General features: G+C 36.8%; 1 protein-coding gene across 3 annotated transcripts in view; it reads right to left on the bottom strand.

Annotated features, from left to right (window-relative positions):
• DACH2 (dachshund family transcription factor 2) overlaps positions 1 to 11,196 on the bottom strand; it is a 664,401-nt gene that overhangs the window by 220,034 nt on the left and 433,171 nt on the right. For all 3 annotated transcript variants that reach the window (XM_006082802.3, XM_006082800.3, XM_006082801.3), the window contains one exon: positions 3,581 to 3,712. In XM_006082802.3, coding sequence (XP_006082864.1) covers positions 3,581 to 3,712 — 132 coding nt within the window. The remainder of the gene's footprint in view (positions 1 to 3,580; positions 3,713 to 11,196) is intronic.

The raw sequence follows: 11,196 nt of genomic DNA on the forward strand, positions 1-11,196 counted from the left end.
ACTGTCCTCCCCTGCTGGCCATTTTGTGGCCACATGGGTGCAGCCATCTAGTGTGAGGGTGTTATGGTCAATTTGCATATTACATCTTGATTATATAGGATAGGTATATTTTGTGAAATAATCACAATATCAAGTGAATTAACATATCCATCACCTCACATAGTTAGCATTTTTTTCTTTTTTGTGTTGAGAACACTTTAAATATTCAATACAGCGCTGTCAACTGTAATCACATTATTGTACATTAAATTTCCCAAACTTACTCATTTTGTATAACTAAAACTTTGTACACCTTGACCAACATCTCCCCATTTTCCCCACCCTCTAGCCCCTGGTAAGCACCATTCTACTCTCTGCTTTTTTATACCAAAGTGGTGGTTCTATTTTTAATATTTGAAAGAACCTCCATAATGTTTGAACAACTTACATTACTGCCAATAGTGTACAAGGGTTTCCTCCTCTCCGCATCCATGCCAATATTTATCTTTTTTGTCTTTCTTTTTTAAAAAATATATTTTATTGATTTTTTACAGAGAGGGAAGGGAGAGGGATAGAGAGTTAGAAACATCGATGAGAGAGAAACATTGATCAGCTGCCTCCTGCACACTCCCTACTGGGGATGTGCCCACAACCAAGGTACATGCCCTTGACTGGAATTGAACCTGGGACCTTTGAGTCCACAGGCCAACGCTCTATCCACTGAGCCAAACTGGTAAGGACATGTCTTTCTTATAATAGCAATTCTAACAGGTGTCAGGTGATATCTCATGATTTTAATTTGCATTTCCAAAATAATTAGTGTAGTAGAGCACCATTTCAAATAACTGTTGGTTATTTGTATGTCTTAATTTGAGAAGTGGCTATTCAGGCTCATTGGCAATTGAAAAAAAAACAAAACTTTTTTTTTTTAAACTTCACCCAAGGATATTTTTCCATTGATTTTTAGAGAGAGTGGAAGGTAAGGAGAGAGAGACAGAGAGAGAGAAACATTGATGTGAGACACATAGAATGGTTGCCTCCCACATGCTACCAGGGCTGGAGATTGAGGCTGCAGCTGAGGTATGTGCCCTTGACGGGAATCTAACCCAGACCAGTTTGTGGGCCAATGCTCTATCCACTGAACAAAACCAGCTAGGGCCATGGTCGGCAAACTGCGGCTCGCGAGCCACATGAGGCTTTTTGGCCCCTTGAGTGTGGCTCTTCTTAAGCCTTAGGAGTACCCTAATTAAGTTAATAACAATGTACCTACCTCTATAGTTTAAGTTTAAAAAATTTGGCTCTCAAAAGAAATTTCAATCGTTGTACTGTTGATATTTGGCTCTGTTAACTAATGAGTTTGCCGACCACTGGTAGGGCTTTAAAAATCTTTTATTTCTTTCTTTTACATAATTGCTCTGGTGAGAACCTTGAGTAGTATATTGAACAGATGCAGGGGAGGGTGGGGGTAAGGGGGAGAGATCAACCAAAGGACTTGTAGGCATGCATATAAGCATAGCCAATGGACACAGACACTAGGGGGGTGAGGGCATGAGCGGCAGGGTGGGGGGACAATGGGGGAGTAAGGATACATATGTAATACCTTAATCAATAAAGAATAATTTTAAAAAAGGAGTGGGCATCCTTGCTTTGTACCAGAAGGTAGATGGAAAGCTTTGTTTTCCCTGCATGGATTATGATGTTGGCTATGGGCTTTTCATACATGGCCCTTATGTTGTGAGTTACTTTTCATTTCTACCTAATTTGTTCAGACAATTAATTATAAATGGATGTTTATTTAATTTTATGTTTCAATTAAATTTTACATTCAATATTATTTTGTAATAGTTTCAGGTGTATAGCATAGTGATTAGACAATCATATATTTTACTAAGTCGAGGAAACTGATCATCAGTTCATCACTGTATCTTCATCTTTTATTCAAGAGGGTTGATAAAATTAAAACCGTATTACAAATCAGTGCTGAAGAGAAAGAAGAACGTGGAAAGGGCAAATACTTTGCACTTAACCAGACATGGGATTTAAACAGCTCTGCTAATTACTAACTTTGTGTCTCTGTTTCCTGATTTGCAAAATGGGAGTATTGAAAATGATTTCCCACCTGGGAATATGGTAAGAATTAACTGAGTTAACACAGGAGGTAGAAGATGAATAAGTTCTCAATACCTAATGCATGGTATTATGATTGTAGTTAACAATACCTTTATTATATACTTAAAAGTGATTAAAAGACTATATCTTAAATGTTCAAAAAAAAGAAACAATGATGTGAAATTATGAAGATGTTGGATAATGCTATGGTGGTAATAATATTATATATTGCAATATATAAGTGTATCAAATCAACACATTGTACACCTTAAACTTATACAATGTTATATGTCAATAATATCTACATTTTAAAAATTAAACTAATAAAAAATCATGGGAGATACTTAGTACATAGTAACTGGTAATTTCTTTCTATTATTATGTTTTGCTTAATGTTAATTTTAACTATGTCTTACTTCTAGTTACATGAATCCACAAAAGTATGCATTTTTCCATTATTACCTACTGTGAGCACTGATTAAAGACTAATTCTCATAAATCACCATGGACTTTTCAATTTTAGATGAGGAGGATGAAGAGAGCTACACTGCATTAAATTCAGAGTAAGTTTATCATACTGATTTAATTCAAGAATTTCCCCCTTTGCTTTTTCCTCCAAGATAAGGACCACAATACTTGAACATCTAGGAGCCTAAAAGAAGAGAGAAGAGGCTGCTACCAATCTGCCTATCATATTATATTGAATTTACCTGAAGTGTTAGATTGGAAACCTATGGCCCCTCAGACCATCTTTTGCCGCCCCTTATTACTCCCCACTAAAATTAAACGGTATTTATTTATTTAGTTATTTGTTTATTTATTTAGACATTCATAAATGTTGAGAGTTATAATCCCACCTAATTCCAAAAGAGATGTGAGGGGTGGTCTTATGATCAAAGATAAGGAATAATTATCACAGGTAAAGGAGAGAAAACTAGTAGTAAAAAGGAAGGGGATATTTCAATCCACAGGCATCTTTCTCTTCCTTCCATCTTTTTTTTCCTTGCTGACTCTTTGTTCTTCCTCTTTTCTTTAGCCACTGCTGACAATACCATGAGTCTGCCAGCACCTTCACTTAGCTAAGGAGATGGTACTCCAACTAAAGAGACTGCAGCCCGCCCAAGGTGGATTCTCAGAATTACCATTCAGTGGTAAATTATTTAGAGAAAGTTGAACTAAAAAGCTTGATATGAAGCTGAAGGGGGCAGCCTTTAGCAGGCAAAAGATGAAACAGCTAGCAAGATAAAAATTAGTATTTAATTCCTCTACAACAAAACAATGGACATAATTCAGTGTTTCCTCAAATGGGATTCTGACCTGTAATGGTTTTCTAGTTTCAATGTACAAGTTAGAGGTAGGATTAAGTGTACTTCTTTAGTAACTGCTTAAAATTGAAGTATACATATTATTGTCCTGCTCCCCTCAGCCCTCTTCTCTCCCATCACAGAATAAATCAATGAGTCACCTGCCTTGGATTTCTGAAGACATTTACCTGTATTACAATTAAGATCATCAGGCTCTGATTCCGTTCCATTTTGGCTTCCATTTCCCTGAAGAGTGTTCACAGCTATAAGCTTCATCTTCTGTAGCTTCATTGCCTCAGCCATGGCTGCAGCTGTTATACCTAAAACCAGAATTATCCCTTTTAAAATTAGGACAACTTAATGTAATTGAAAGCTTTATATGTTTCTTTATCAGGCCTATGCTACACAGCATAAGCAAAAGTAAGTCCACCTCTAATTTATAAATAATATTCTTTAACAAAGTGAATTTCAATTCCCATAAATTACTTCATCTTGCAATGGACTATTTGAAAATCTAAAAATGCATTGATATGGTTGGATCCCCAATTCAAAACACAGAGAAACACAAAGACAGTAATATGAAGATTCTTTTAGAAATTCCAAAACTCTTGCTAATGTGTTCTGGTGTCTGTTAAGATTTCTAGAGAGTTTTTTTTGTGTTTTTTTTTTAAAGATAGAAATCACCTTATACTAAATTCCAACTAAAACAATATTATCAGAGGAAGCACACTGAAATGTTAGAAGGAACCACTTTCTAATGAATATACTGTTGGTGCCCATGTATAAAAGAGGGGGAGGTGGACAAAAAGATTTCAAGTAGTCTTTCTCCCAGTGTACCCTCCTCATCCTTATACACTGAGGTATAAAATAAATATAAACATATCATGCCACATATGTAAGTTTGCCAGCCCCTGTAGTATAAAGCAATTACATTGTTTTGTATTAATATTAGTAAACTAGAGGCCCAGTGCACAGATTTGTGCACCATTGGGGGTCTCTTGGCCTGGCCTACAGATTGCAAGAGGGCACAGGCCAGGCCAAGGGCACTGGTGCACCATTGGGGCTGGGAAGGGACTGTGGAAAGGCTCCAGGGCATGGCCAGCTCATCTCACCCAGTCCCAATCAGACAGACCCCAGCAGCAAGCTAACCTAGTGGTCAGAGCGTCTGCCTCCTGGTGGTCAGTGTGTGTCATAGTGACTGGTCGAATAGTCGAATGAATGGTCGGACACTTTGCATATTAAGCTTTTATTGTATAGGATTATTTTTAACTTTATATAATGGTATGAAGAGGTAGGAATAAAAAACCCAAAGAGAAAACATGAGTGCTGAAGTTTGAAATTTTGTCTCCTAGGAAGTTTATATTAGGCTAAAAATATCTAAGGCAACAGTTTCTAAAAATAGAATCAATATTTCAGCAATGCTCTCCAAAAAGTCTAGTGAATTAAACTTAATTATTTATAGATAGTATTGAAACGCTATAAGCTAAAAAATAATTTTCAGGTAGATTTAAAACAGTATTTTAGAAGATATGCATTGGTTGTTTAAAAAAAAAGCACAACTGCTATTATTAGAGGAATTTGATTCTAAGAGGTAGACTGAATCCTTATCAACAGTGTAAGAAGAAGTAAGTGAGTACACCCTAGAACACTTGATTGTGTATGTTTGAGAGAATAACTAAGGTTCTATTTTGCCACTCTGTACTCTTTACAATGCAAGGAAACTCAAAATGAAGCAAGCTTTGACCACATTAGCTTGTCTATGAATCATGGAAAAGAAAGGATCTGAAAGAAAATTGTTTTAGTCTCTGAATTGATTATATACATTTGGGTATTTTCTAGATTGTCCCAGAGATTTTATAATCATATTTAGCTTTACTGAATTCAGATCCTCCAAATTAGTGGTTCTCAACCTATGGGTCGCGACCCTTTTGGGAGTCAAACGACCCTTTCACAGGGGTCGCCTAAGACCGTCCGAAAACACATATATAATTACATATTGTTTTTGTGATTAATCACTATGCTTTAATTATGTTCAATTTGTAACAATGAAATTGGGGGTCACCACAACATGAGGAACGGTATTAAAGGGTCGCGGCATTAGGAAGGTTGAGAACGACTGCTCCGAATGGACAGAAAATATGATGGTAAGGATTTAAACAAAGGGACCCTGCCTAGGACTGTCACAGCTGAGTGCCTCATAACCCAAAATTAATCAAGAAAAGTTTCCCCGAATTTACATCAGTTCCTCTGACTAGCAATCCAGGACTGAATCTTGACTGTGATAATTATGAAATTACTAGTTGTTTCATGATTGGTAATGTAAATAGTGGATTTTTATGAGCAAAATATGAATTCTGACTTTATGAAAAATAAATCAACAAAGTACTTTATAGACAAGATATTCCAAGTAAAATGTGTATCTCATAGAATGACACTAAGAAAGTGAATGAGGAAGAGTCCTCTAAAAATGTTTTAATTCATTGAAAAGATTATGTTTCAATATCTGTGCATTCTTTCAAGCAATTGCTATCTGCTTTCTTTTGAAGAAAAACTCAATGAAAAATTTCAGAAAATAATTTTAAGATGGTAAAAAATAATAGTATTTAGGAGCCATCAAAGATATTTAGGAGCCATCCAGTTCAATATCCTCATTTTGAAGATGAAAAAAAATCTCACAGTAACTTGTCATGAAGCAAAACCCAAGTTTCCTCATGGGAGCTTGATGTATTAAAGTACTGAAGTAATTCAAACATGAGTTAATGAAAATGTCTAAAGGGCACTGGCCGCTGTGGCTCATTGGTTGGAGCATCAGCCTGTGCACAGAAGGATCTTGATTGTGAGTCCTGGTCAAGGGCTCATGCCTGGGTTGTGATTCACTCCCTGTCCCCTGGTTGAGACGCATGCGGGAAGCAAACGGTCAATGTGCCTTTCTCACATTGATGTTTCTCTCTCGCTCTCTGTCCCTCCCTCCATCCCTTCCACTCTCTCTGAAAAGCAATGGAAAGGATATCCTCTGGTGAGGATTAACAAGAAAAATATCTAAAGGGATATGATTCTCTTATCAAAAACAGTCTTATATTTTAAATTATTTTTCTATAGTTTCTTGCATTTGATTCAAAGTTTAGAGATTTAACCTCTAACTCATATTTTGTATTGCCTTATGGTCCATATTGTAGTGACTTTAAACTTAGGAGAATTTAAATCTTATTTGTTAAGTCTTCATTACAACGCCAGAATATCTATGTCTTTAGGTAAAACCATAATGAAGCAAATGGAAAGCAGTAGAAAAGATGTTTGCTTCGGCATATGTCTGAGATTTTGTTGCCTTTGGATTCTTCTAGAATTTTTATGGTTTCCTGTCGTACATTTAAGTCCTTTATCCATTTTGAGTTTATTTTTGTGTATGGTGTAAGTTGGTGGTCTAGTTTCATTTTCTTGCATATATCTGTCCAATTTTCCCAACACCATTTATTGAAGAGACTATCCTGGCTCCATTGTATGTTCTTGCCTCCTTTGTCAAATATTAATTGAGCATATTGGTTCGGGCCGGTTTCTGGGCTCTCTATTCTATTCCATTGATATATATGTCTGTTCTTGTGCCAGTACCAGGCAGTTTTGAGAACAGTGGCTTTGTAATACAGCTTGATATCTGGAATTGAGATCCCACCTACTTTGTTCTTTCTCAGGATTGCTGCAGCTATTTGGGGTGTTTTTTTATTCCAGATGAATTTTTGGAGAATTTGTTCTAGATCTGTGAAGTATGCCATTGGTATTTTAATGGGAAGTGCGTTGAATTTATAGATTGCTTTGGGTAGTATGGACATTTTAATGATGTTGATTCTACCAATCCATGAACATGGTATGTTCTTCCATCTGTTTATGTCTTCCTCTATCTCTTTTTTCAACGTCCTGTAGTTTTCTGAGTAGAGGTCTTTTACCTCTTTAGTGAAGTCTATTCCTAGGTAGCTTAATTTTTTTTGGTGCGATGGTAAATGGGATTGTTTTTATAATCTCTCTTAATGAAAGTTCACTATTGGTGTATAGAAATGCCTCAGATTTCTTGGGGTTAATTTTGTATGCTGCTACATTGCCAAATTTATGTATTAAGTCTAGTAGTTTTTTGATGGAGTCGCTAGGGTTTTGTATTTGAAACTAAAGAGAAAATGAACAAATGGGACTACATCAAAATAAAAAGCTTCTGCACAGCAAAAGAAACCATCAACAAAACAACAAGAAAACCCACTGCGTGGAAAAACATATTTGCCACTGTCATATCTGATAAGGGCCTAATCTCCAAAATTTATAGGGAATTTATACAACTTAACAAAAGGAAGATAAACAATCCAATCAAAAAATGGGCAAAGGACCTAAATAGACACCTTTCAAAAGAGGACATTCAGAAAGCCAAGAGACATATGAAACCATGCTCAAAGTCACTAATCATCCGAGAGATGCAAATCAAAACAACAATGAGGTACCATCTCACACCTGTCAGACTTGCTATCATCAACAAATCAACAAACGACAAGTGCTGGAGAGGATGTGGAGAAAAAGGAACACTCGTACACTGCTGGTGGGAATGCAGACTGGTGCAGCCACTATGGAAGTCAGTATGGAGTTTCCTCAAAAAACTAAAAATGGAACTGCCATTTGACCCTGTGATCCCACTTCTAGGAATACATCCCAAGAAACCAGAAACACCAATCAGAAAGGATATATGCACCCATATGTTCATAGCAGCACAATTCACCATAGCTAAGATCTGGAAACAGCCTAAGTTCCCATCAGTAGATGAATGGATTAGAAAACTGTGGTACCTCTACACGATGAAATACTATGCTGCTGTAAAAAAGAAGGAACTCTTACCATTTGCAACGGCATGGATGGAACTGGAGAGCATTATGCTAAGTGAAATAAGCCAGTCAATGAAGGAAAAATACCACATGATCTCACTCATTCATGGATAATAGAGACCATTATAAACTCTTGAACAATAATAGATACAGAGGCAGAGCTGCCTCAAACTGATTGTCAAACTGCAGCGGGAAGCCCGGGGAGGGTTGGGGGGCAGGAGGGAGGGGGGTAAGAGATCAACCGAAGGACTTGTATGCATGCATATAAGCATAACTAATGGACATAAGACACTGGGGGGTAGGGGAGGCCAGGGGATTGTCAAGGGCGGGAGAAAAAAAAGGACACATATGTAATAACCTTTGTAATACTTTAAGCAATAAAAAAAGAAAAAAAAGAAAAGATGTTTGATTTGTTTTTCCTTTCATTAACAATTTATCCTTTTAGTCAACTATTTGGTTAAATTCTTAATGTCACAATGCTCCTCAGTGTAACACTGATGGATTTAAAACAATAAATCATCTCCTAGCACCACATTCCCAAAATGCAACCCTGAAAGGGCATGCAGAAAAGAGCATTCTGAGGAGGAAAAATAGTGGCAGAATAGGCAGACATGACGTACACCTCGTCCTGGGGCCAGACTGGAAATACAACTAAATCAGAGAACATCCACCCAGAATTAACAAATTAGACACAGCTGAGGAGACAATTTACAAGGAAGGGCAGAGAATGCCTGGAGACTGGTAGGAATGTGGATGTGGGCTTGAGAGGAGCAGCTGGCAAGCAGGCAGAGAGGGTGAGAAGGAACTTGCATTGCACCAAAGACAAGTCCTTTGGCGACAGGCATAACATCCAACTGTGAAAAAGAAAAGTCACAGGGATGCTGGATTCTGGGGAATCTGGACCATTGTGTTAGTTACTTGCCATAATCAAGAGTATAAATTAAAACTTTTCTATCTCTATGACAAGCAGGTCCTTACAGTTTGGAGCAAGGCAACTATCTATAATAATAAAAGTGTAATATGCTAATTAGACCGGATAGCCAAAACCTTCTGGACATCATTCCAGATGTCCTTCCAGACGAAGCTGTGGTGGTGGGGCTGAGGCAGAGTTGGTTAGGGGCGATCAGGCAGGCAGGCAGAGGCAGTTAGGGGTGATCAGGCAGACAGGTGAGCAGTTGGGGCAATCAGGCAGGCAGAGTGGTTAGAGGCAATCAGGAAGGCTGGCAGACAAGAGTCCCGGATTGTGAGAGGGTGCAAGCAGGGCTGAAGATCTTCCCCCTCTCCTGCACGAATTTCATGCACCGGGCCTCTAGTCCTATATAATAAAAGGCTAATATGCAAATTGTCCCCTCGGGAGTTCAACCAACCAGGAGTTCCATCACCTGCTATGATGTGCGCTGACTACCAGGGAGTGGCACGGAACAAAGGAAGGCCCCGGCTGGCAGCTGGAAGACCCCAATTGGCCCTGATAGCTGACCAGGACCCTACCCATGCATGGATTTCATGCACCTGGCCTCTAGTACATACAATAAAATATATAGCATCTAAACTATAACTTAACAGAAACAGATACCCACAGAAAAGAGTCACATTCTTAGAAGAGAGCTGAAAAAAATGCCAATTCATTAACTGAATTCACTTTTGGCTTGAAAATCAATAGTAACAGTAATTGATCAAACTTAAGCCTATATTTGGATGATTTTGGCATTGCTCTGCAGCAGGTATCAACAATAAATAAAAAAGATAGATAAACTTTATAAGCATTAACAGCATTAATAAGAGATAAAGACAGAAAAACTTAGCTAAATTCAAATACATAAGAAAAAAATTAAGAAATCTTCCAGATTGGAAAGGAAATTGAATTTACTAAAGGTATTTTGGAATATGCATTTTATAAAATCAAATATTTAGGAGGATATACTTTAAGACTTCTCACTAAGGATATTAATATTAAAAAGTGATCAATGATTTCTGTCTTCACTGTTTGTTCTGCTTACTGTCGCTATAAGACTTGAATTCCTTCTGTGTTTTGAAAAGCCGGTTCTAAGAAGCCTTTGTGGAAAACTAGCAACACATTTTGAAATTAGTTCAAATAAAATATATTTTGTTTAGAGGACAAATTCAAGAGGAAAACTTCCTTTCCATTTTCTTTTAAAAATAGAATAAATAGGAAATTGGTCTCAAATTAAAAATCTATTTTGGTCTAAAATTAAGCTATAATTCTAACTGCTATGTAGCAGCTAATGAAAATTTAAATGAATGTTATGCTTGTTCAAATGTATCAAACTGCACCTAAGAGAATATTAAATATTGATAATAAACCACCTTCCAGAAATGTAATTGGCTTCCTGAAGATCACTGACACTCATAGATTTGAAGTAGCTGGTCTTCCCTTGGATATGCCACATATGTGCCAGAGATTCAACTGTGCAATCAATTCTCCACTCTTCTGGATAGTAGCTTTCAAATGTTGCCATGTTTTGTTGCCCCAGAGAGCTCCTACAATGATTCTGGTTTTCTTTCATTAAACATTATGACATTTTGCATTCTAAATATTTATATACTACTTAAAAAGCAAAATTAAAAGATCCAACAAAACATCTAAAAATGCTGATTGGTCAAAATTGCATTTTAAAATAATCTACATATTGAAGATGATAAAGGGTATAATATATAATATCAGGAAGGATCTCAGAAAATTGTAATGACAGTGCTTGTCTGGTCCAAATTGTATTGGAAAAATATTGCATGAGGAATCAGAAGGACTAGATATTACAAACTGATTTATTTATAGTTAGTTATATTCCTCATTGAATCACTTTATCCCCTCTCAGAATCAATTTTATTTTCTTTAAAACGAGGTTATAGGAAGCAATCAGATATCCCTTCAGTAGGTGAATAATAAATAAACCATGGTACATCCAGACAATGGATATTATTCAGCACTGAAA

The sequence above is a fragment of the Myotis lucifugus genome, unplaced genomic scaffold (genome assembly GCF_000147115.1).
Source record: "Myotis lucifugus unplaced genomic scaffold, Myoluc2.0 scaffold_4, whole genome shotgun sequence".
Classification (NCBI taxonomy): Eukaryota; Metazoa; Chordata; class Mammalia; order Chiroptera; family Vespertilionidae; genus Myotis; species Myotis lucifugus.